This window comes from Tinamus guttatus, unplaced genomic scaffold, assembly GCF_059628265.1.
Source record: "Tinamus guttatus ecotype Peru unplaced genomic scaffold, ASM5962826v1 Tinamus_guttatus_pri_ptg000408l, whole genome shotgun sequence".
Lineage (NCBI taxonomy): Eukaryota > Metazoa > Chordata > Aves > Tinamiformes > Tinamidae > Tinamus > Tinamus guttatus.
Genome location: NW_028288942.1, coordinates 1833552 through 1860796, shown reverse-complemented (window position 1 = coordinate 1860796; position 27245 = coordinate 1833552). Strand labels below are relative to the sequence as shown.

Here is a 27245-nt window from a genome sequence, read left to right as displayed (position 1 = left end):
AGTAGCGCCCCTTCCCGCTCTCCTTCCCCCACAGACGGCACCGCGCCCGCCGCAGCCCCGTCCCCCGACAGCCCCTGCCCGCCCCGCCCCCCGCACCGCCTCAGCCGCCCGCCGCCTCCCGCCCTCCCGCCCGCGGCAGCCAATAGGGCCAGGCGAGCGCGCGAGCCCCTCCGCCCCGCCCCGCCTCGCGCGCGCCTGCGCCAACGCTCCCGACGGCGCCCGGCGGCCGTTACGTTGCCGCGGCGCTCGCGGCCGCCGTGGCGGCTGTTGGGGGCGGCGGCTGCGCGTGCGCCCCCGGCCGAGACCGTCGCCCCGCCGCGTTCTTGGGCGCGCGCGCGTCCCGCCCTTTCCTCCTGCTCATCCTGGGCGAGGGCCTGGACGTTGCTCCGCGCTCCGAGCCGAGCCGAGCCAGATCGAGCCGAGCCGAGCTGGGTCGGGTGGCGCCGGGAATGCGCCGCGCGGCAGGCGGGGAGCGGGATGGAGGTGGAGGAGGCGTTCCCGCTGGTGGGGCAGATGGGGCCCTACCAGGTGTACCTGTGCGTCCTGCTCGCCGTGCTGCTCCAGGTGAGACGCTGCCCTCTGGGCAACGTGGAGGCAGCGTGGAGTAGCGGGTGGATTTGGTGTGTGGTTTGGGGCTGGGGCTTGCTGCTGAGGATGGCTGGGGCTGGTGGGGGTGCCCTGTTCTGGATTCGGCCTGTGGCGCTTTGCGCTGATCCTGAGGTGAAGGCAACCCCCTTTCCCGACGCAAAGTGAATTTAACCCGGGAAAACTGGGCAAAAGACTGTTACTCTGTGTGCTCCCTTCTTCCAGGAGTGGGGAGAACTTGCCAGATGGTAGGGTGGTTGGAATGGGAGTGTGTTGGGGTTTCCATTAGGAAGGCTGGAAGCTGGGGCTTCTGTTGGAGATTTGGATGTGCGTCCTACCGAACTGAGCTTTAGGGGCCTAAGACAATTTTGTCTAGGTTGCCCATGGAAATGGTTAGAAACTTCAGGTGAAAACTGGCGGTTCTGTGTGCAAGAACTAAATGGCTGATAAGCAATGTCTGCGTCAATACTCCAACTTCTGTTGGCTTAGCTCTTAACTTCTCTCTGAGTGTCTGCACCAGCTATTTGGGTGAGGCTTTGCTGTTCTTGGGCAGGCTGTTTTGTGTTTTTATGTTGCTGTGAGGCTCAAAACTAGAATATTTGTAGTTTAAGTGATAAAAATAGAGCTATGGGTAACAGTGGGGTGCTTCGGTATTCGAAGACTGCGTGACCAAATCATGCGCTCTGCCACAAGGTCATTGTTTACTTCCTGTTCTGCTTCATCCTTGAGCACATGCCCATGGGAGAAGAGAAAGGAGTTTCAGGTTAGACATTAGGAAAAATTTCTACATGGAAAGAGTGGTGAAGCCTTGGAACAGGCTGTCCAGGGAAGTGGTGGAGTTACTGTCCTTGGCAGGGACAAGAAACACGTAGGTGAGGTGCTTAGGGACGTGGTTTAACAGGCATGGTGTTGATGGTGTTACAGTTGGACTTGATGATCTTCAAGGTCTTTTCCAACTGTAATGATTCTGTGAAAGAGGACTTGAGAAGAGTATGTGTATCTTCATGGTCTGACCTAGGTGTAAGGTATAGTTTGAATTTGACAGAAGTGTGGTTTTACTCCATTTTAACTCTTCAAAAACCCAACTGCAGTGAACACAACTGAGCTGAAGAATAAGAATTGCTGTTGCTATGGAAACACGCCTGCTGGGATGGAGAAAACTCAGCAGCTGCAGGAAGAGGAGGAGGACTGAAGTGTTCCTCTGACCAATATCTTATGTGCAATGAAGAACTTAGTCACAAACTGTGAGGGACTGAAAGTGCTCTCTCCTGTCACCTTGCGGACTGACTAGTTATCAGAAGCCAAATTGTAAGGAACATGATTAGGTGCTCCAAAAGTACAGATCTCCAGTTGTGTGGCTTGTGGAATCCTGTGATTGTTTGTCAACTTTGTTTTGCAACTTTTTACCTTCTCTCTCTGATTCTTTTTTTCTTGAATTTATTTAGACTTTAACACTGGGCACTGTTAAAGCTGCCTCTGCTAGAGAACTGGCTATACAACTTTCGCATGATATCTATTGCCTCGCTGACCTCAAGTCCTCAGGTCTTTTGCTTCTAGTGTTGCTCATGTTCCAGAACAAACTGCAACCAGGACAATTGCTCTATATTCCTGGAGTTTAAGTAGTATGACCAACTTGTTTATGTATATAATTGTAATAGACTAACTTGTCTTTTTAATGGGAGAAGTAAATAGAAATATTTTTATAAATATACTTAAAACTCCAATTAACTGTGAAGAAACAAAGAACAGGTGCAGATCTGTCTTTTCAACTATTTAAGATAGCACAAAAAGAACTTTACTGATGCTTATCATCCCTTGAATGATATTCTTTGTATGCTTCGCATCCCTTTAGGCACTGGAGTTTGCAAAGGATTTAGGTATGAAGCTTCTTGCCATTTAGTGGTTCCTGCTTGGGTGGTTGATTGCTTTCTGCATTCCTTAAATGGTGCCAAGTTACATACTGTGCCACTGGCATGTGGTAGAACAACAGTGAAGGCAGGTGCCATGACCAGTGTTAGCTTTCTGGCTGCTTTTTCATACATCTTTGGAGGATGGGCCCAAAGTGAAGTGATCTTTGGTGTGCATGATGTGGAATTAGATAATTGGAGTCTCCTGTCCCTTTGTTGGATTAGATGTAGCATCTGGCTGGCAAATAAAAACTCCTGTTACTCTATGTTGCTGGATCTACCATTTACTGACTAGTCCAATTTATTGCTTGTCCCTTTGCTGCCGCCTCCCACATGCTCCCTCAGCTTCCTTGTGTGTTTGCATTGGCATATTTACACTAAAACATTTCTGTCTCTTGTAGACAAGAGTGCCATGCAAGTTAAACTATTTTTATCTGTTATATATAACTATTATTTATAAATCCCTTTGTCTCTAATGTGAATATAGTGAGTTTAAACTCTGTGCTTCCTCCTAACATTTTCAACAGTTTTTCTGCTTTTCTTGGAGGCTTTCATGCCTTTGTCTTGCTTGGATCCTTCTGATATGTTGACTGAATTCTAAATATGAATCTAGTCTAGCTCACAGACTTCTTCCAAGACAAATTGTACCAAGCATTCATGTCCATGAGTGAAAATGGCAGCCAGCTTTCACATGGGCTTAAGTGAACTGCTGCTAGACCTATGGGCTCTTAGAATCATAGAACCATAGAATGCTTAAGGTTGGAAGGGACTTCTAGAGGTCATCTAGTCCAACTCCCCTGCACACGCAGGGTCACCTAGAGCACGTGGCACAGGACTGCATCCAAGCGGGTTTTGAAGATCTCCAGAGAAGGAGACTCCACAACCTCTCTGGGCAGTCTGTTCCAGCGCTCTGTCACCCTCACTGTTAATTTTTTTTTTCCTTAAGTTCCTGTGGAACTTTGGATGCTGCAGTTTGTGGCCATTACCTCTAGTTCTGTCGGTGGCCACCAGTGAAGAGTCCAGCACCATCCTCCTCACTGCCTCCCTTGAGGTACTTACATACACTGATCAGGTCTCCTCTCAGCCTTCTCTTCTCCAGGCTGAACAGGCCCAGCTCCCTCAGCCTCTCCTCATAGGGCAGATGTTCCAGGCCCCTGATCATCCTTGTGGCCCTGCGCTGGACTCTCTCCAGCAGCTCCACATCCCTCTTGTACTGTGGAGCCCAGAACTGGACACAGTACTCCAGATGCGGCCTCACCAGGGCTGAGTAGAGGGGCAGGATCACCTCCTTTGACCCGATGAGGGTTGTGAACCTGGCAGAAAAACTCAGGGTTGCCTTGTCTACAGGGAAGTTAAACACCTTGTATGTATCTGCATTAGAACATATGGAAAATTATTTTTGCGTGTTGTCAGTGTAAAAATAGCTTAAGTACAGATCTTGCAGTCTGCTACTTTTTCCACTTTTGCAAGGTATTTTCACTTCTTGGCTGGTTGTATTGTTTCTGCATTACCTGCTGTGGTTACTCATTAACTTGTGGGAACTGTTACTGTGTTAGGCTCTGTCTGGTTTATTCAATATCACCATAATGTGGTTTTTGTAGGATTTGGGGGAATGTCATATAGCAGTGGTTGCTAACTTTTTTAATGGAGTGATGATAGCTAATGCAGAGAAACATATTTATGAAAAGATACCAATGAATATTCTGAAATCTATGGAACTGCTCAGAGACTAAATTTAGAACTTACCTTCTTTTGGAAATGTGGGGTCAGGCTAGTGATACAAATTTGGGGCTGTATAGTCCCTTATTTGCAATGTATGTGTATATTGTCTTTTTTTTAAGAAGGTGAGGGAGGAATAAAGGGGGTGGATAATCTTTAAAATAGCATTTACTTTACTTTGACTACGCTGCTAACTGGTGCTTGGCAGTTATTGGTTACCTGAAGGTACTCAATGCCCTTTGAAGAAATAGTATTAGAAACGCTGAGTTTTCCTTCCCAAGGTGGTGTGACATTTGATGTTCATGTTTAACACATACAAAGCAACATTAAATGAGATCTCTCATCCTGATTTAGATGCTTGAGGTGTACAGCCATATTAAAGAACATTTCTTGGTCTCTTGTAACTCAGTGTATATAGTTGAAGGCTATTTGCACGGACTTGTGAATCTGACTTGGGGGAGTGCTGGAGTCCAATCTGAACCTCTGACAGAAATCTGAGAATGGAATGTTGCTACTGTGTCTTTGTTAAAAGGCTTCTTAAAAGATTTTAGAGTTTAAAAGGGAGGTCTCGTCTACAAACCTGAAAAAGCCCCTACTTATAGTTAGGTAGCATGTGCATTTTACAGTGCTGTGGATGATTGCCTAGGGTGTCATTTTTCCTCAGCATGGGGAATTATCACTACTTGGCAAGAAGATGAAATAATAATTAAGATAATAAGATGAAGCTTCTTGAAGAATAGTTCATTTTGATTGAAGGCAAAAGCAGTCTTCACGCAGTGTTGCCTAATAAGAGATGCTGCTACCATCACTTTACTACAGGTGGTATGACCTAGTGTGATTTCTGTCATTAAAATATCGCAGTGTGGGAAGCTGCTCTTTAAGCAGCTCATCTGCACAGAACTTTTGAGGATAGCAGATACTGGGACATGTGGCCAAGGTAAAGTAGGTTCTTCCTGAGCCTTTAGAAATAATGCAAGAGGAATAGTGTCTGCCTGTCTTCAGATAATGTGCAGGTATGATACATACATAAGCTTTTTAACTCTCTTCTTTAATGCAGAATTTGGGGTGAGGGATAAAAAGTGTTGCATCCTAAATTGCACAAGACATCAATCCAGCTGTAATGACAGCAACAAAATATTTGGACAGTGAGTCTTTTAATGGTTACGTTTGCTTGAGTCTTTTTTTTTTTCTGTTCTTTGAACTAGTTAGAATACATCATAAATTAGGACAGCTTACTGCTCATCCTTGATGGGGTGTAGTAATCTACCCGAGTAGATTTGTTACTTTGTACTTTGTTATGTGATGAACTGCTTAAAATGAAGGACAGAGATTGGCATTATATGCCTTGCATTATATTTGCTAGCCCAGGGTGCTGGGGTGCGGCTTCAGGGGTGCTCTGTTTACATAATCCAAGTTACTTGCGCTCTGACTTAGTTTAACTGCAGCAATCTGGGTGATATTTAAGCCAAATGGCAAATACAAAAAAGGCTTCATAGGATTGCTGTGTAACCTTGTTTTACTCTATGATTACCTCATTATTTGGCTCTCATTTTTCTTCATATTTTGTAATAAAGTAAAAGTTTAATGTCCCGTTGTGACTGCTTCCCAAAAACGGTTGCACAACGTGTGCTTTAGACATCTGCAGCCACTTATACAGAGAAATGGTGTCATATGTGGCGTGAATACAGATATACTATAGAGTCCCAATTTTTATTTCTCAAGACAAGCTTCTTTTCCCCTGTCTTCTTGTGCACTATATCTTATTTAGGGCGTGTTTATACTCAAGAATCCTGTTGCTTTCCTTGTAGTAGAAGTGATGAAGACCTTCAGAGCAGTTGCAGCTGTGTTTGCATATAATTCCTTTCCTGGTGCAGCTTATTCTTTTCGGAAAGAAAAATAGACTAGGAGAGTGTATATACCTTAAGTAAACAGAGCATGCAGTTATTCATTTACTTAATAGCATTATCTGAGAGTTGGTAGAACTTCTAAGTGAAAAGCAGTCATACCATAGGCTTAAGCATAGAAGAATTTTCTGTGGAAAAAATGCTTATAGTTACCATAGTCATAAGTTACCTTTCACTTCATGTGTAAACAGTTAGATGCTAGTCAAGGCTCCCTGGTGCAAAACTGTTTGTATACCATATAAAAGGGGAATGAAAAAAAAAGTGTTTAGGGATTGACCTTAGGTAAATAAAACACTTGCCAGAAGAAACAGAAATTTAGCCAAGACCCCATGCACTCTGTCTTTCTGTAATTTAGACCCTTAACTGTTCCTTAAAAGAAACAATTGCTCATTTTTTTTCTTCACTTTATAGTTATAGCCTTGAAAATTTGAGTGCCGCTGATACAGACATTGTCTTATATTCTGCAGAAAGCCTGAAATAATGATGCTGAGTTGTGACCTGCTTCATTAGAAATGGGGTTCTTAGCTCTCAGGTATAACACAATCTTAAACTCTAATAACTGTTTCCTTGCTAATTAATTTTAAACAAATAACTTGCTGCCGGTATAAGACACCTCGGTGGTTTTCACACTTTTATCAGTTTATGTGTAGTTCAGTCCTAGAAGACGACTATTCAATGTACTGTTTAAAGACCCTGCTAGAATTCTCGCTGATTGCTGGCATGAATACAACAAAAGAAGCTTGAGGTTTTTGAGGAAAAAAAAAATACGAAAAGCTGGACATCCTGAAGGCCTGGCAACAGAGGGGAGCAAGCAAATTGCTGTGTCTGTCCAAAACCAAAGAACCCCACTTTTCTACTTGCCATCACGTGCTGTAGTTTTCATTCTCTGTGAGCACTCTGACCACAGAGTGTGCACTGCTGTGTGACAAGCTTCTCAACGGGGACATTCTGAGTTTTCTAGAGCAGAGATGATGCGAGAAGCAACTAGGCTGTCAAAAGCAAAGATGGAAAGAAGTCACTCTGGGACTGTTACTCCAGCCATTGCTGAAGCCCATGTGTTTGGGATGTCTTTTAAAGAACTGTCCAGGAACCCCTGTGGCAGTGGTAGCTGGTATCTTTATAGCACATATGGAAAAAAAGTAAGGAGAGATGCTTTCAGATTATGAGGAATGAAGGTATTTCTACATAAAGTATCTTGTGCAGTGTGATGGAGTTTAGCTTCAATGGCAATTCCGTTGAAACAATCAGTCTTTCCTGTGTGTTTTCTGAGCACCTTCAAAAGACAGGCCTGAGAGTTGAGGCACAACTGTACTTGTTAATAAAGATTATGGGGTTTAAAATATTTATTTTATGACATAGCCTTCTTTTCCATCTTCCCTACCCATGTGTGTGCACAATCTCTCTTTTTACTGAGATCTGTAGGCAATAGCTTACCTATATATTTCCACTAGTGAGTCACGTCATCAGTGCTCTCCTCACTGACATTCCCTCCATTCTAGAGTTTGATTTTGATTGATTTCCTTTTCTCTCAGATGATTTAACTGGTAGATGTGTAGTTTAACTCAGAATGATTGTTTCCAGCTTGTGTGTAATTGTTTGACCTAAATAAAATTTTGTGTACTCATATGCTATTTTTTTTTCTAGCTTACTGCCCTTATCAATTTGTGATGGACTGTTTAGTCACTTGGAATTTTTTTCTTAAGTAGACATTGGAGCTCTTTTTCAATTTGCAGATCCCTACAGACCTCCCATTGAAGATGTTAGATTCTTAAGCAATAAACTTAAGACCGATAACAATTTGTTTTTTGTTTTTTACAGAACTTTTAGAAGTATTGCAGAGACTTGCTGCTGCCTGTGGACTACTGTTTGAAAATCACTGGTTTAAAAGGGGAACTCCACCACAAACACAAAATTTGCTCTGTCCTGGAATATCATGTTGATCTGAAATAGCAGTAAATATGAGACTTAAATCTAGATCCAATTGCAGATCTTGAGCAAGTCTTTAAAATGTTTAAATGAAGGAAAATGGCAGATAGAAATGACCGCAAAGTCTTTTGGGCGGGATCTTAAACAGTGGAAAGATCTGAAGTGAGCATCATGTGCTTTTATTGCATTTTTATGGGGTTAAACACTTCAGGTATTTGGTAGAGAGAGGTCCTAGCAAGCAAAGCACCATGCCTTTCTCGTAGCTTTAGCAGAACCGCCTTTTAGATCAAAGCACCATCCCAATATTCGTTGGCAGGAATGACTAGCACGTTGATCTCTTGTGATGCTGGCTGTGACTTGCGGGCATGCTGAAGGCCAAAGCAACCTAGAAGATATGGAAAGCAAGAGGGACAAAGATGAAGTGCAGACTGAAGAATGATAGTGCACATCAGTCTGCCTGATACCTCCAAGTCTGCACTATCTGCTTCTATGCCAGCACTTGCAGACTTTTCTTCATGTTAACCTATGCTTTTATTTATGTAACTCAGCCCTGGGTTGGTTGATAGTCATTTCATGAACTGGAGTAAGAACATCTGGCAACTATAAATCCTTGCTTATGTAAGAAAAGCAGACTGGTGCTTCTGGTGTAGTTTGATGTAGCTGTGTACGCTGTGTTCAGCTGTAGAGCATTGACATTTGGTTAAACATTACTGCAATTTAAGCTTCTTGAGTATTCAGGATCAAGGAGTTGTGATGTTTATAGTGTGTCGTACTTTTGGTTCTTAGTTCCTGTTTGTCAGTTTGCTTCTCTAACTTATCACTCTGTGAACATTTGGCAGAAAAAAAAATTGCATTCAGATATTTCAATAAACAATTTATGTATTCTTTATGCCTTTTGTTTTTAAAGGGAAAATAAAACTTTATATCACAATTTCTGTGATTTCTTATGCAAGTTTCGTTTTGTTTTCCTCTTTCTTCAGAGTCAATTTCCCAGACCTCCTAGCTGCTGTATATGAGCCCATGCAGGGTGTATATGTTTGCACATAAGCCAACATGCTCTGAAAGTGCAAATGCTTTTGACTACACTGGCATAAGCAGTTCTGGAAGCAGTTTTGGCCTCATTTTTCAGTCTACCAGCATGTAGTCAGCTGCTTTGCCAACTGTTTAAATATAACATAAACCTTCTGTTAATTTGTGTTGCTGAATTTAATGTCTTGTAGGGCAAGGTCGTGACTTTTTTCAAGTTAAAGTATTATCTTTACAATGTGTCAGATGGCCTGCTTCTCTGATTTAGGTCTTAGAAAATCCCAAGTGTCATTAGCATCGTGTATTGCTTATGCTTCCTATGTTAATTTGAGGGGGAAAGAAAAATCTGACATTATGTTCACCCTTAGAGGCTTTGTGGTAGGTAGCATCCTCGGGGCAAATTTCTTCAATGGGCTGGTATAACACAGGTGAGAATTCCAGCAAGCTCTCCTCAATTCTCTAAGTTGTTCCTTCCATCCCTTAGCCTTATTGGTAATTGTCTTGAAGATTTTTGCTTCAGTGCAAGAGTGACAGCTGACTTTTTAGCAGTTTACCTGTATATGTATCACATGCTGTTTATCTCCAGCATGCCCAGTAAAAATTTCAGCCTGATGCTTGGTGGTAGGTTTTCTTATTTGTACATTATGGTGCTTGTGAGCAGAGTGTGATGGGGAAGAAACTCATGCTATTGAAATGGTTTCATGAAGTCTGCATATTTGGAGTTAGATTCACTGCTGTTCGTATGTGAGGAGTATTGAGAGCTCCATACTGGAACTTTCACCTGGACATAAGGAAAGACATTTTTTACTGTGAGGATGAGAGCACTGGAAGAAGTTGCCCAGAGAGGTTGTAGAGTCTCCATCCTTATAGATATTCAAAAGCTGTCTGGATAGGGTCCTGGATAACATGCTTACAGTGACCCTGCTCGCTTGAGCAGAGGGGCTGGGCTAGATGATTTCCAGATGTCCCTTCCAGCCTCAGCCATTCTGTGATATTGGCAAAAATGGACAGGTGTTTCTTCCTTATGTGTACTACAAACTGATTATTAAAGCAACTTGAGCTGATGAGGTAAGAACCTAGATATCCATCCTACAATGCTAGCACCAGTACTCACATGTTTCTTCATCATTAGGCATGCAGAAGTACAGGCAGTAACGAGTATGTGGTGTTCTGATAGGCCTGACAAGCAGAGATGGATATACACAGCAGCTGGGTACTGTTTGGACAGTCTTTGTAGAAAACTTGCACAATAGAGTTATTTGGTCTTATGAAAGAGATCCAAATTTGTGCTGTGCTGAAGGTAAGTACACAGAGCAGGTCTGTTTTACGTGTTGTTTGGTAGCAGCAGCCCACAGCCTGGGTGTGCTGGGTGGCCTGTCTGAACCTGAGGTGGGACAAGGCCCCGTAGCTGCTGTTGCCCACCAGCATTGACACAGCACAGAATAGAGCTGAGTGTGAGTTTGAAGCAGAGAAGAAGGTTGGACGTGGGAGACTAAGGAGTACTTGGTCATAAACCTGTAAGAAATAAGGTTCTAAGGTGTGTGTGTGGGGGGGGGGAGAGGGGGAGGGTTCTTTTTTTAATATGGCTTGAAGATTTCAATGTAGATGTTGAAGAATGCCTATAATAAAGCTATATATGGGATTGGACAGACCTTTGACTTTTGTGGATTGTTGAGTTCTACACTTCATAATTAAAATGCTGGAGAACAAAATGCTAGAGAAACCCTAAGTGCTTTCAGAATATGTGAAATTCTGAATCTCTGCATAGTTTTAAGAGTTGAATGAAGCTTCTGAGAGCTTGGAAAAGTTGGAGGAGTTGCAGTTTGTGACTTGCACATCCTGTTTAAAAACATCACTAAAAGTTAGACGAGTTAGTTACCTTTCTTATCATACATCTTTGATTTCCATGCTTTATTCACAATATGTTCTTATTCTTTCACTGCACAGGTAGTGAGCAACAGTGGTTATGTTCATGGAAATATTTCCTATCAGAGTGATTTTAAGGGGTTGTTAGACCATCTAAGAGATTACATCGTGTTTTCCGCTCATGGTGTATGCTTCACTTTGTTACAAAGCTCTTCTTTGGTGTTCTGATATTTTCTCCTCTTGGTAGGGTAAGATATTTTGGTAGAGTAGTGTGTTGTCAGCAGCAAATATTAAGTTTGCAATGCAAAGATGTTTCAAGGCCTTTTTACACAAAAGCTATTCTGAGGACTGAGGGAGGAAGGGAGGGCAGCACATGGATTTTAAGGCATATCATTCTTCTGGAGTAACTCAGTGCTGATGAGATCATTTGTCTTTCAAAAATAAGGGAGGCCTTCAGTTTTTCAGCTGCTTGTCACAGGTTCAGGAGAAATGACTTTCATCCTAAAATGTCTCTTCATCATAGACATCTACTGTAGCAAGGCCATTCACGGCTCTTTCTAAAATTCTATCTTACCTCAAGGTGCAGTTTTAATACTCCTGTGCTTGGAAGGTCAGATGTTAGTGACTTGCTCATTTTGTTCAGCAGTATGTGCTGCAGCTGGTGTTTGTCTAGAAAGACAGAGTTTGTTGTGAATTGCTGATAAGCCCATTAAAGAGTGAACATGTGAAAGTGCTTCCTAAAAAAACCTGGTTATTTATTTGGTGTGTTTGTGTGTGAGGCACAACATAGGTCTAAATTTCTTAAAAGACATTTTTAAATGTGTGTTTTCATTGCACATGAGTGAAATTAATAAAGCTTTTATCCTTCTTTTGCTACTTATTAGGGATTTTCAGTTTTTCCTTGGAATTCATCTGTTAGGAAAACAAACAGTAGGGAAAACAAACACTAAGAAAGCTAGTCAAGATAATCTATGTGATTCTGCTAATACTAATTTTAAAATAAGTAAGTTTACTTCATTAATAGTTTTTGAAATAGAGTTGCTAAAATTCCCTCTACTTAGCTGAGAGAGTGAAAGCTAAGATGTTAAGATGTTGCCTGTTGATAAATCTCTGCCCACTCTAGACTTCTACGATAGACCACAAAATTTTAACCTACAAAGAACAGAAGCAAGGAGGAGAAAGTTAAACCTTACTGATAAAACTCAGCTTTACTTCATTTGTGACAGAACAGAAAAGGGATGCGAGTGGCTGCCTCCTCCTCCTCCGCTTGGCATTCATCTTGATTAATATAGATCAGTGCTGAGAATTCTTTGGGGAGCAGTTCACATTCATGTAGAGCCAATTAAAATGTTATATGAATAGAAGGTATATGTTAAATGACATAAGTTGGACTTGCCTCGCTCTATATTGGTTATAGAACAAATGGAAAATAAAAGGCTTTTTTTGCTACTCTGCATATCATGTCACCATTTCGTACCTTATAATATTGTTACATAGTATTTCTCTTCTGATTTGATAGCATTTTATGCTGAGCATGGATCTAAACTGTATTATTGCTAAGCACAAGTATTTGGGATTCTTAAGGGAGGATCCTCCAGATTCATTAACAACCCTTCCCCCCTCTTTTCATTTGGATTAAAAAAAAAAGGTGGGGGTAGAATGTGACTTTTAAGTTTACTTATTTACTTGTTTATGTTAAGAATACTTCTAGAAACTGTTTCTATTTTTTAGAGCTATAAACAAAAATTGCAGCTTGTATGTAATTTCACAATTCCAGGATTCAGATTTATAAACTCAAGTGTAGGTGTAGCTAAGTTTCTAAGTTTGTGTTTTTGGGGGTGTTTTTCATGTTTTTTGTTTGTTTGTTTTTGTTTTGTTTTTTCAGAACATATTATTTCTTTGCCTGCAGTTGTTTATTTTTGGATTGAGTCTTCTGTAGCTGGTGTGAGTTTCACTTAGACAAGAAATGGAAAAATAGGTGTCGTGCTTTGTTTCTCTAAGCCTTGAAGACTTCATTTCCTGAACTAGTTCAATAATACCTTTGTTATTTCACAAGATAAAAGGAAGATGTTCCTACTTAGTCCTGGCGCAGAATTGCCTGAGCTGCTTGGAGCACAGGGATGCCCCACAGATCATGACCTGTAACTTTAATTTCTCTGGTGTTCTTGTTGCTGCTGCTCCCACACATCCCTAGCAGCACGGCCATTCTGCTTCCCACTCCCCCTTCCCCATGTAATATTAACCATGGTCTTCACCCTCAGGTGACCTCTTACTTTTCATCTCCTTTAAAAGCTGTTCTTCATCTTAAACAATAATCTGCACGGCAGATGGGTGTCTCTTCTTCCAAATCCCTTTTGAGTATCAGTAACTTTATATTAAAAAAATATGAAAGGGAATGAACCTCAGAAATCCATATTTACCTTCTTCCACAGCAGTAGGAGCTTACCTTGTGGAGTACATCAAGGAACTAAGGGATGGTAAATGCTGTTGTGCAATAAGTCAAGGCTGTATGTTAACCTAGTAGTAATTCTCTTTTAGACCTGGATGTAACTGACTGCGCAGCTGATACACAGAGCTGAAAAGGGCTTTTCAGTTTTGCTTTCAGCACAATTCCAAGATTCTCTTCCCATTCTCCTGAGTCAGGAACCATTTCTCTTTGGAGAATGTGGGTGTCTGTATCACTACCAACTTATTTTCTGTGTCAGAAGACTTTAAGCATTGTTTTTGTTTGTTTGTTTAGGTTTTTATTTATTTATTTTTATTACAGAACTCATGGGACTTCTGTTGTTAAAATAAGTCTAAAACACTGGAATTTAGGAGGAGATGTAACAGGAGGTGGGGTGGGAAAAGAGCAGTGGCCTGTGGCTGTTCTGAGCAAGCTGGAGTGACCTTGCTCTCGACCAGATTAGAGCAGCAGGTTTGTTTATCTTTTTTTTCCTGAACAAAAGCAGCTGTTAATCACTGTATATACTCTGTGTGTATATATGCACATATATACGTGTTCATCTATTTCTCTTTTAGAGTAAAACAAGTTCACAGAAGATAACAAAGGAGAAAGAGTTAATCTTGGTGAAACTGGGAAAAGGTTAGATATGAAGATAGGTTAAGATATGAGAAGATATGAGATCTCTGAGAAAAAGTGTCAGGAGGGAGTTCCTTTCTCTCAAATGATCTAGGCAGTAAGATCTCCTGGGCTGAAGTTGTGGTTCTTTGGTGTGCGATATTTGATAGATAGAGATGAGACACAGCATCCTGTAGTTGATGATGTAGTTAAAGGAGAAAATAAAGTAGGATTTATTTATTTATTTACTTTTAATACTTACTTGATCTGACTGTAGAGGAAGGACTGCTTGTTTGGATGTATGTTTAGCATCTTTGATGGCTGCTTGTGCTTCATTCCAGCTCTATGTGGCCACTGAAGCCATCCTTATCGCCCTGGTGGGGGCAACTCCTCCCTACCACTGGGATCTCGAAGAACTCTTGGCCAACCAGAGCCACAGCAACCAGTCGGCGAGCGAGCAGAGAGCCTTTGGGGAATGGCTGCTCACTGCCAACGGCAGCGAGGTCCACAAGCACGTGCACTTCAGCAGCAGCTTCACATCAATAGCCTCCGAGGTAAGAAGGAAGCTTGTTCCACTGCGTCGTGCGCAGCAGTATGGATCTCATGGGGCCAAGTGTATGGGAGCTGCCAATACTGCTTCTTTCTTCCATATCAATGCATGTTTTGCTTAGCAAATGAAACAGGTGCTATAGTCCCAGTAGAGAACAAGTAAAATCTATTTGTATGTTTACTGGCAACAAAGAACTACCTTTACTTGAATATAGATCTTGACCACTTGGTTCCTTTTCCATATCTGAGTTACATATTGGATGCTGTAGCCTGGCTCCAGAACTGTGCTGGAATTGTGTGTTCAAAAATCAGCATGGAGCCTGAGCTCTTTCTGGCCAGCTTTTGACATTCCCTTAAGGTCAGATGAATGCAGTGCACCCACCATGCAGCTGTCAAGCAGTGGAGGAAGTGCAGAGAAAGTGGCTTTTGCAAGGTTTTTGCAACCCCAGATATGGGGAGCAAAATCTCCAGATATGGGGAGCAGCTATGGGGAGCTATCCTTGAGCAACCTTTATCTAAGTGTGGCCTCTGTGCTATGTAGGTCTCCTTTTTTGTAGTCTAGCCACAGTCCCTAAATAAGTGATCCTGACTTGTACACTGTGATGTGTGCAGCACCTGCCCTTCATGGGGCCATCAATCGTCTAATGTCAAATTGTCCTGTGCAAGAGCCCTCTCAGTTATAAGACTCAATTGCACTGAATTAGAGCTGTACAGTTAAGACTAGTGCGCTATCATTTGGAAACTTGTGGTTGTTATCTGTAAGCATTACTGCTATTTAAACTAGCCCTCTGAAGTACTAAAACTTTGTTAGTTAAGATCACAGTAGTAAAAAATCCCATTTTGGAAAAGAACCAAACAAGCATTTTGTGTACAACAGCCACTGGTCCTTATTCTTGGTAGCAAAGAATGGGTACTTATGTCTTCTTTGAATTTAAAAGTCTAGTAGATGGCAGGTTTCTATTTAAATGTAATTTAAAGCCAATGTCAATAAGGTTTTTAAATCTTCTCTGGAACTGGGTGTGTTTCTTTGCTTAGTTTTTATCCAAGAATCATCTTCTCTTAAACTTAACAAGTTCAAATAGATTTGTGGCATCTAGCACTGTTTAGGGCATAAATTTTAAAAAGTTTATGTGCTTTAGTTTCATAGATGTGAAACATAGGTAAAGAACAAAATTTAATTTAAAAATACATTTTTTTTAAAAAAATTACTTCCCAACAATCTTGTATGTTTGGGACTTTCCTGAAAAGCATAGATTTTGTTTCAAAGGTCCATGTTTATAAAATTCTGTTGTCTCTCCTATATCCAACTGTTGAAATGTGCTTTGTTCAGAATTCACTAGTCCTGTGTGTTGCATATTTGGAAAATATTTTGTTGATAATTACAAGCATTGTGTATTTTTTTGGGGAAAAAAAAGGATTTTATTTTTGGCGAATCTGATGAATATCCTGTTTCATGCCTGATTTATAAGGGTACTTCTTCTGCATTAGAGAAGCATCTTCTTAAAGCTTATCTGCTTATCTTGTAGCATCACTTACTAATAATGCAGCCACTAAAAATTACTCTGAGAAATATTTTGATTCAATAATGCTCAATTTATGAGCTCTTCTGGGTTTGTACAATGTGCTTCATATAGAAGAGGAAAGTCTCAAGTCCCTTAAAGGGCCCCAGCCATTGAAATAAACTCACAGGATAAGTTCCTCTTAACCATAAGCAAATTTATCCCTTGATCTCAGAATAGTGCAGAAAATACCTAACATGGCTGAGCTTCAGTGCTGACAGTCTTCCTTAACGTTTATATCAAAAATGAGGGCATGATTTAGGTAGCTATTATAAAGTAGACTGACCATGCTGTTTCAAGATAAAATTGTTCTCATCATATGTTATTACTATAGAAATATATTTTTCTGGCAGTTGTGTTTTAAATCTAGGGAGACTTCAAACACTGATCTTTTTGATCACATGGTTAGTTTTAGAAGTGAATTTTGTCAGAGTCTTGATTTATGGCCACATTATGGACCATAATAGTAAATACCTCACCATTTAAGCAACAGTTCAAAATGAAGCATATATGGGGTTAGGCAAGTAATTTTCACAGTGTTTCTGAAGGATTTTGTTTTGCTAGCCCTCTAATCTTGTCAGCTTTAATTGCATGGCTCTGCTCCTTATGGTAAGATAGTTTATGACTGAATTTTGAAATCATAGGGGTTTTGCTAGAAAGGATATCTAATGGGGTTTTGATGGAGCAGAGAAGATTGAGGAGGAGATTGCAAGATATTATTGAAGGAAAAAAATGCTATAATCATCAACTTACCTGCCAAGCAAGAAATATTGTGTTTCAGTGAAAGAAAAAAAAATCATGAGGATTCTATCCTTGAGTTCCGAATTAAAGGAGAAACTATGCTCTTGGTTAATACCCACAGTGAGTCTGAAGACCGCAGTTGTGTTTCAGTGGCTATTATTTAATTGACCAAAAATAATGCATAGCAGGCTTTGCCAAAGTCTGGCATCCTTTAAAGTTTGTAATGCTTTAGCAAGTATTATCTGCTTGTGAACCTTTAGTACTTCAGTTAACATTCCTTTTATTTCTCCTTCCAGTGGTTTTTAATTGGCAACACATCATACAAAGTCAGTGCTGCCAGTTCTTTCTTCTTCAGTGGTGTTTTTGTTGGAGTCATTTCCTTTGGCCAGCTCTCAGATCGCTTCGGAAGGAAGAAAGTCTATCTTACAGGTAACCAATGCCACCTAACAAAATGTGTTGGTGTCTTGTCTCTGATGATCCATGGCAAGAGCTCAGATTCTGTGTGAGAAGAGAGCTTCATACATAGCAGTGAATCATCTGCTATGTTTTTTGTTCTTTTTCTTCCTCAATATACTAGAGGAACATAAGGACAAGTAATTAATATTTGTCTATTTAAATCAGCACCTGAATGTCTAGGGGATATTCTAGATTTAGGAATCTTACCATAATATCTTACACCATAAAGTTGAGTCCATTTGGCGGTAGTCATGCACGTAGTATCTTTGCAGACTAGAGTTAGTATTTATACTAATTTATTAGCAATGTTGTTAGATATATGACTTGTTTGCTGTACCCTTTACTCCTGTCTATGTGATTTCATTTTTATGTAGTTGTAAACCTCAATGTTTTTTATCATTGGTAAGATTTATTGATATCTTCAGACTTAACACTTTCTGGAGTTTCATATTTTCTGTACATATCTGTAAAGCTGACTTGTCAGTCAGTGAGTGAGCACTTGCAATTAAAAAAATAAGCAAATTACTCTGAATAACCTTGTTCATTCAGAGCAAATGAAGGGGGGTCTGTATGCAGTGCTGATGAGCTGTGTGCTACCCCATGATGGGCTGCTTTCCAAGAATGAGGGGAAATGTTTAATCGTATGTTTAGTCTGACTTCTGTATGGGGATAAATATCAAACCATCTTAACTGAAGACATGCAGTAGTTTCGAGGATGTGAAAAACTGACTGCCGTGAAATGAACGCAAGAGTTTAGCACTGTGAATCATGTACCAGCAGTCACTCGTTTTGTGTTCCCTTCATTTATGGCATAGCCGTGGGATACATTTCTGCCCAAATCTGTGGTAAGCAGCAGCATTCTACAGTTCAATGAGATTACTTAGGACAGGTGTCACTGAGCATCAAGTAAAAAACACTGATGGCTGCTTCTGTTTTTCTTTGGATATTCTTCTGAACTAAAACCATTTGCCTTGTTCTCCAGGTTTTGCCCTTGACATCCTGTTTGCCATTGCAAATGGATTCTCACCTTCCTATGAATTCTTTGCCATCTCTCGCTTCTTGGTTGGGGTGATGAATGGTGGGATGTCACTAGTGGCCTTCGTACTGCTGAACGAGTGTGTGGGCACTGCCTACTGGGCATTAGCAGGTGAGTTTGAGTGACAGTGCTTATTGCTAGAATTTATAGATTTCTGCCTTTCGTGGCACTTAAAACACACCAAAGCAAATCCCCTGGGCCTGTTACACAGCTAAATACCCCATCAGTGGTTCATGATGGTTGAGCTCAATCTACCAGCATTTAGGACTCTGCAAAACAGAGCTTGTGTAGTGTTTGAATGCAAAATATATGTTTGATCTGATAGCTATTATTTTTCCTCTGTTACAATTTCATTAACAAAAACCCACTCAGTATTTTGTGTCTGATCCTGAGAGCTAGCAATGTTGCTTGGAGGAGTGATAATATTTGCTTGTTTTTTTTTTTTTTTTGGTTTGTTTGTTTGTTCCTGTCATGTATTAGGATCCATTGGTGGCTTATTCTTTGCTGTGGGAATTGCCCAGTATGCCCTGTTAGGGTACTTCATTCGTTCCTGGAGGACTCTGGCTGTTGTGGTTAACCTGGAAGGAACTGTAGTCTTTCTCCTGTCTCTGTAAGTTATTTTTTAAACTGGACTTCCTCAAAAAAGATATCAAATATGAGAGAAAATCCAAATAGGTCAAGGAGTTTTTCTAGGATGATCTGATGTGGTGTAACTAAGTATTTCTTTTAACCTCCACTGCATATTCTATTCTTTCTCTATATAGCAGTGCTGCATTATCTGAAAATGTAAGTAGATGTTCTGTTGTATGTGCATTGTTACTGTAGACCTATCTGTAGTGTGATAGTCCTGTTCTCCAGCTGGCCTATGTAGATGCTCCAAAGTGTCTGCTACACATCTGCAACAACAAACTGTGGATGCATGTTGAGTGATATGGAAGCATTTTTGTGATTTTCTGATAACACAATGTTTCTCTACTAACCTGCCTGTGTGCTTACACAGAAAGAACAGCATCAATGTTGTACATATAGTCTTAAGGTGATGTGCAAAAGGGAAGAATGGGCAGCTTTATTTTCTGAACTTACTGCTTAGGAAAGAATAGGATGAAAAGTTTGTTTATTTAGGAGTGGGGTTTTTGTGCTTATGGATATCTGCATTGAAAGGCGTGTGATGTGACATGAAGAGGAAAAAAAAGGAAATCTAGTCAGTCTTTAAACTTGAGGCTTTTTTTCCTTCCAACATATATTTAACTTCAGTAACTAACTTTCAGAATAGAGTTCTTTGTTAAAAAGTCAACATACCTTTCCAGAAACCATCCAAATTCATACCTGCCAGGGAGAAATCTTAGAGCATGATTACTTGGTTAAAGCAGAGTTGATGTTTCTGAAATTTCAAGTGGTGTTTGGGAGTGGGAAAAAAAAAGGCCTTAAACTTTCAGGTTATGGTATGATATGTAATTTTTTGGAGGTCTTTTATGCACAGAACTTCAAAGCTGTGCTTAGAGACCTGTCTTACAGTCAGTAAAGATTTTTGAATCCAAATTTCACACTGCCCTCCCTCCCTGCCTTACTTGAAAGAAAATGTTGCTGGATTTTTTTTTTTTATTGTGGCCAAAAAAAAAATGTTCCTTGCTAGTCTTTCTAGTAAGCACAGAATCACTTTTTTTTTTTTTTTTTTTTTAATTTAGGGGAAGAATGCCCCTTCTGGGCAGAGACAAAAACCTTAGCTTCTGTGAAAAGACTGAAGTTTAAGTTAGTTCTGGGCATCTGAAAATAGTAGAAGATTATTTGTTTTTCAGGTAATGTTGGAGATGAGATCCTTCAAATGAACTTTGCACATGGGAACAAGATTTTGGCTTTTGTGCAGCTGCTGCCTCACTGTCTGTGGGCAGGAGTTCAGGACAATGCTAGAGCATGAGGAAGATGAGGCAACTAGTTGGTGTTACAGAAGCCTCTTGTTCACTCTTAGTAGTGTGGTGGCTCTTTACATTCCTCTGAGACAGAGTCCTAATAATGTTGTAACTTGTGTAATATTCAGCAAAATAAAATAATGTATACATACAAGTTAAATACCAAGAAATTTTGAGCATTTTTACAGCATGCTTTCTCTATATTTATAATAAATGAATTCTAAACCCAAAATACTGTTATACAGGAACATATTTCAGCCTTATTTCCATAGGCAAGTCCAGCCTTGTAGAAGAGAAGGGCCCTAAAACGCTCTGCAGTGTGTGCATGTGTGTGTTTCAGATTCATTCCAGAGTCCCCCCGTTGGCTGTATTCACAAGGTCGGCTGAGTGAAGCAGAAGATGCCCTCTACCTCATTGCGAAGAGGAACCGTAAGCAGAAGTGCACTTTTTCATTAAAACTTCCAGCAGAGAGGAGCCCCAGAGAGGCCGGCAGCTTCTTGGATCTCTTCCGATACAGAATTCTCTTGGGACGCACTTTGATCATGATGTTCATCTGGTACTTGAAATACTTTGTAGGCCCAGCTGTGCTATTTTTTGCTTCTTAAAATCTTTGAGAAAATGTTGCTGAGAATCAACTCTTGCATGTCATACAATCACAATCTTTATTGCGGACACTGTGCATAAAAAGAATCTTTGTTTCATAAAAACTCCTTGGTGCATTGCTAATCTGAAGGCATTTTTACAAAGTAGTCCTGAGGTACTCTGTCTTTGCATTTCTGCCGTGCTTTTCCAGCCTCAGAATAGTTAAGAACTACCTCTTCTCTGATCCTCACAGGCTGCCAAAATTAGTCATGCTGCCTCCACTTTGGCCCAAGGTTATGTGCCAGTGCTTCCAGTCACCTCGATTAGTTATTCAGTAATGTATGTAAGGAGCCCATTAGCAAGTGGGTGGCCTATAACATCTAATGAGTGTGTACATTTTTTCAAAAGAAAAGTGCTTCCAAGTGCTACTATATTACAGAGGAGGACTGTATAATGCTTCCTAAACTCAGTATTAAAAATATAACTCTCCAAAAGTGTGCATTGTATTTTGAGTAGCTAAGTTAACCCTGAGCTCTTTTGCTGCCCCTTTAAGCTTAATGGATAACATACATGGTCTGCGAGTCCTCTGACTGTACTGCCCATATATTTGGGAAAGAGGCCTTCATAAAGAAAAAAAGAAGAGGCATTCATTTTTTCATCACGCAACATGGAGCTATATTTCTGCTGTTGTTCCAAATGCTTAGTGCAGAATAGTTTTGTTTGTTTTCTTAAATAAGAATTCAAGAGTTACAAAAAAAGGGAAAAACAGTTGGAAAATTAATAAAAACTGGACAACAGTAAAAAAATTAAAGGCAGGCAGAAGTCATCTAACATGTTTGAAAAAGGGGTTATGCATAGCTGGACAAGAATGGGCAGAAGAGAAATTACATCTTTGTCCTTTGTTTTATCAGGCTTCAAAAGTCAAATCATGCACTCCTGATAGTATTATAACTTCATTTTGGTTTATATACTTCTAAAGTGTAACTGAGTAAAAACCCAGGAATTGGCTTTATGTTGAGAAAATGGTTTCTTTCCATGGAAAGCATTACATATTTATGTAGAAACTTTTTTAGCTTATCTTCTGAAATACTAAATATAATGTGTGGTACATTGTGCCAGACCAATGCCCTTTTGTCAGGTAAAGCTGCTACTTTGGTTTTACTACTCTTTTTTTTTTTTTTTCCTATCTTTTATAGGTTTGTGTGCAGCTTGGTATACTACGGTCTTACCCTGAATGCAGGTGACTTAGGTGGAAGTATTTACACCAATTTAGCCCTTTCGGGGTTGATAGAAATTCCAGCATACCCGATCTGTATTTACTTGATTAACCAAAAATGGTAAGTAGGTAATTCACTAACCCCTTCAGAGTGGTTTTTCACTTGAGATAAATTCTTAAGATAAATTTCCAGCGTATTGGATCTCCTGGCTTATTTCCATTGTTTGGAGCTTTCTGTTTTAGTTTAATTCATTATGTCCTCCTGGGGAAATGTATTTCTGTGTGAAAGTGCCAATTATAGATTTTTGTATCACATACTTTCTTATTCTAAATAGTTCATTTATCCCTCACTAATCGTCTAAGTTTGACTCGAGGCTAATTCTTAAATCACACCTAGTCGTGCTGACTGCATGTTAACACAAGATGGCATTCTTCCCACCTCTGCTTTGTAACACTCGCTGTTAAGTCAAATCTGCTGCTACTAATGCTCTGTGATTTCCTGTAAGAGCTTCTGTGTGCTCTAGTAGCTGAGCAGAAATGTTGATTTAGATATTTAGCCTTTTATTGAGTCAGGGAGTTCTTGTCTCTCACTTTAATGCAATTTGCTTCCTAGTCTCTCCTCTGCACATCCCCTGACCAGTTTTACACACAGGCACAAAAAGCAGAAAGCAAGTCAAAGTTCTAGTAATTGTCACCCACTACATGAAGCTTTCATAGTGCTGATTTTAAGAGAGGAATAGAAGTTTGTTTAAAAAATATGGGTGAAAGGAAGTATTCATGGGAGTTGGAATTTGGCATCTTTCAATTGCAGATAACAAGACTACAAAGTTTTAGAGCCCTGCAGTGTAGAGTAAAACTCTCAGGTATGTGTTATCCTTGTTCATCAGGTTTGGTCGAAAGCGAACTTTGAGTACGTTTCTGTTTCTGGGAGGCCTGGCTTGTCTTATTGTCATGTTTCTTCCTGAAAAGAAAGGTAAATGTTTCTTTTTGTTTCTGAAATACTTGGTTGTAAACATATTCTACACTCTAAAGAGTTTGTTGCTTAGCTTATGCACATGAGTGTCTCCACTGTGAAGCCAGAGAATTTAAGACACAGAATAGCAGTCTTCCTAGGAAGACATCAGCAAGTTTGCTGATGATACGCAACTGGGAGGAGTAGCTGATACCCCAGAGGACTGCGCTGCCATCCAGAGGGACCTGGACAGACTGGACAACTGGGCAGTGAAAAACCTCATGAAATTCGACAAGGCCAAGTGCAAGGTCCTGCACCTGGGGAGAAATAACCCCAGACACCAGTACAGGCTGGGGACCGACATTCTGCAAAGGCAGCTCTGCAGAGAAGGACCTGCGCGTCATGGTGGCCGACAAATTGACCATGAGGCAGCAGTGTGCCCTCGTGGCTAAGAAGGCCAGTGAGATCCTGGGGTACATTAAAAAGAGCGTTTCCAGCAGGTCGAGGGAGGTGATCCTGCCCCTCTACTCAGCCCTGGTGAGGCCACATCTGGAGTATTGTGTCCAGTTCTGGGCTCCACAGTACAAGAGGGATGTGGAGCTGCTGGAGAGAGTCCAGCGCAGGGCCACAAGGATGATCAGGGGCTTGGAACATCTGCCCTATGAGGAAAGACTGAGAGCGCTGGGCCTGTTCAGCCTGGAGAAGAGAAGGCTGAGAGGGGATCTAATCAGTGTCTATAAGTACCTCAAGGGAGGGAGTGAGGTGCTGGCCTCTTTTCAGTGGTGGCCACCGACAGAACTAGAGGAAATAGCCAGAAACTGAAGCACCAAAAGTTCCACAGGAACTTAAGGAAAAATTTCTCGGCAGTGAGGGTGACAGAGCACTGGAAGAGGCTGCCCAGAGAGGTTGTGGAGTCTCCTTCTCTGGAGATCTTCAAAACCTGCTTGGATGCAGTCCTGTGCCACATGCTTTAGGTGACCCTGCGTGTGCAGGAGAGTTGGACTAGATGACCTCCAGAGGTCCCTTCCAACCTTAAGCATTCTGTGATTCTAAGAGCTTAAAGAAAGCTATTGAAAAAGCTTTGGATTTTTACCACTTGACGTTGGATTCCATCCTATATTTAGATCTAATCAGTCACTCCTTTCCAATGCCTTGAATTCTGCTTAATCTCAAAGAATGATATTGCTTGGGATATCTCTCTTTAGCCAAATGAACAGTGTTGACAGTACCCATCAGTCTTGTGCATCTTTAGGTAAAAGCCTAGTGTCAAAAGACCTCAAGAAATACATATTTGGGCAGATTTCTCTGTTCTCGCTGCTCAATAAAGTTCAAGAAGTTTGTAGTTATGTTCTGTAATGTGGCCACATCATTCAGAGAGCATTTTGGAAATCTCCTGAACCAAGGGGTCTTTAAGAAATGCTAAAATATGTGGGTTTTTTTCCAAAGATTGATGTTCACTTCTTGTTTTTAGATGTTTAAAATATAGAAACACAAGTATGTACAGTGAACACTTTCTCCTTTGAAAACAAAACTCATAAATAAATCTCAGTAATATTTGAACATGGATAACATCTATTCTAAGGAGCAAAAATGCTTTAAATGGCTTCTCTCTTCTACCTTGAACACTAGTTCAGTACTGTAATCTTTGGGTCTGTCCAGTCATTTAATCTAGCCTTTCAAGGTTGGATTATATTTAATGGAATGCAAACAATTTTAGGCTAGGGACAAGTCTGCCTTCAATTTGGAATACTTTTATGATTACATTTCACAATGTGTTTTATGGAGAGTTTTCTTCTTTGTGCAATTCAAATCGCATGAATAAAGAGAGCACATCTCTAACCACAGAATATGAATTTTGTTGGGTGACTTCTGGAATTGCTGTCTTAAAGCCTCTTTGGATTCTCTTGATTTCTGAGAATTCTCCTGAAAATACAGATCTTCTTTGACAAATACTGTTTTCAATAGAAAAATGCTAGTTCTTCTTAGCAAGTTCTTCAGTAGATTTATTTTCACTCCATACTGTTGTGTGATTGAAGTAATTACTGAGACCTATTTCTGTATGGTCTGTACAAGGGTCCCATTTTTTCTGTCAGACACAGGAGTGTTTGCAGTGGTGAATAGTCGCTCTCTGTCTTTGCTGGGAAAGCTGACGATCAGTGCTGCGTTTAACATTGTTTACATCTATACGTCGGAACTCTATCCCACGGTGATAAGGTAATGGCAGTTAGTCTTCGTGTTTGTGGTTCCTCTGTGTGATCACACTTTATGTGTCTTTTTAAATATTAACTACACATTTTTGTTTGAGGTTTTCACTTAAATATAATGGTTGCATGGAGACTCATATTATTAAGCTGCTTCTGTTGTCTTCTCACTTCTTATGCCTCCCTCAAATTTGCACGATGCTCTTCAGAATAATTGTATTCCATGTACACCAGTAAAATATTTTTATATGGTTAGTGAGCACACAGACATCTCTCCACTGATGAGGATGACAATAATGTTGTTAAAATTACTTTGAGTGACATCTCTAACTTTCTAAATGCTTTATAAGATGGACAACTCTATTAAATATTCATGCTCGTATAACTAGCAACACTGAAGATGACCAGTCAATAAGTTTTGATGCTTCATAGGCACATATGAGCAAGGGAGTAAGGATTCATTTGGCAGAGACGGAACTGCTCCATGCTTGTCGTGACAGAGTAGGCAAAAGCATCTTTTCTGCTGGTACAATTTTCCTAGATAATTTTCCAAGGTATGACCACTGATGACCAGCCACCAACAAGGATGTACTATAGCGTTTTTCATGTTTTAGCACATCTGCTGATAAATACAGTTGGGGTAGGGGAATTCATCCTTACTTTTAGAAATGGATGAGATGCTTTGATTGGAATCATGCTTTTTGTCTGTTTCTGTGTATACATGTGCTAGAATTCTGCATATGCTCGGGACTTTTGCCTCTCTCTAAGCACAGAGCATAGATATTATTTCTGTCTTGGATTACTTTCAGTTGCATGTCACTTTTATTTGCCAGATAATGTGATCAGAGTCATAGCTAATGTTTTCTTTGTTGATAGAATTTTTTTTTAATTCCTCTTATGTGAATGCAATTGATTAATGGCTGTCATTTTCTTCTTAGGAATGTTGGAATGGGTGCCTGCTCCATGTTTTCACGCGTTGGTGGGATCATTGCTCCCTTCGTCCCTTCATTGGTTTGTCTGAACTTCTTACTACTTTATTTGTATTTTTGTTCTATGTGTCTCATGCATCAGAGACCTGCAGAAGTGGGGATAAGACCTAAGATATACGACTTGACAGTATTGTGGTAGGCCAAGGCATTGAGATGTAATCTGTGTATCAGACAGGATTCCCATCATTTAGTTCAGAAGATGCCTTAGCTCTATAAAAATTCGGGCACTTAGCCTTTGTAATTCAACAGTATTGTCATTTCAAGATACCAAGATGATTATTCCAATTTTAAAACCTAAGTGAGCAGTAGCAAAAAAAAGAAAAATATAATATTTGGAAGACTTGCTGCCTCAGATGGTAAAGCACAAAGGTTCAAAACTGTTATTTCTGAGAAGACTGGATCGGCTTCTGTTAGCATTACTGTCACTACACTTCACTAACTCCATGTGGATTATAATTATCAGCAGGGCATTATATCTTTGACTGAGCTAAGATAATGCTTTAGAGACCTGACATACCCACAAGGCTTCTGAGCACAAACTTCAGCAGCCTTTCAGGGCAAAGAACCAAATATGGGGATGAAGCAAAACCATAAAATTATTTTCCCTCTAAATTTATGGGCAGGTGTGTATATAGGTGAAATAAAGGCCCAGTTTCAAACTGCTTGCGTAAACCAGGTGAGAATTCCTTTAAAGTGACAGAGATTTTATCTGGAATACTTTTTTTTCTGTGCCATCTTCCATTTTATTACTGCAGGCAGAGAGCAACGTGCAGGCAAGCACGTTGAGCCTTTTGGTCTGTAGAATGAATGGTGTGGGGGTAGGTGAGAGCTCCTCCCAGGCTACTCTAGGCAAAGTAAAGGCTGGTGTAGGTCTTTCTGAGAGACTTAGGCTGTTTTTATGCAGCAAACTACATTACATTGTATCTGCTAGGGATTTGGAACTGCAGGAGGTAAGAATCATTAACCTTGGAGCATCATCTCTGAGGAGGTCCCATGAAAACAAAATAAATCAGTTTCTTATTTTTAATTTTTTTTAAGAACATTTACTTGAGGTTTTGAGAAC

General features: G+C 40.3%; 1 protein-coding gene across 1 annotated transcript in view; it reads left to right on the top strand.

The window, feature by feature from the left end:
• Nucleotides 1-447: 447 nt before the first annotated feature.
• Nucleotides 448-27245, top strand: part of SLC22A15 (solute carrier family 22 member 15) — a 30798-nt gene continuing 4000 nt past the window's right edge. The window contains exons 1-10 of the mRNA XM_088531334.1: nt 448-564; nt 14336-14548; nt 17140-17272; nt 18282-18446; nt 18816-18945; nt 20583-20798; nt 22021-22161; nt 22928-23013; nt 25086-25206; nt 26132-26204. Of these exons, the coding sequence (XP_088387460.1) occupies nt 478-564; nt 14336-14548; nt 17140-17272; nt 18282-18446; nt 18816-18945; nt 20583-20798; nt 22021-22161; nt 22928-23013; nt 25086-25206; nt 26132-26204 (1365 nt within the window). The 5' untranslated portion in view covers nt 448-477. The remainder of the gene's footprint in view (nt 565-14335; nt 14549-17139; nt 17273-18281; nt 18447-18815; nt 18946-20582; nt 20799-22020; nt 22162-22927; nt 23014-25085; nt 25207-26131; nt 26205-27245) is intronic.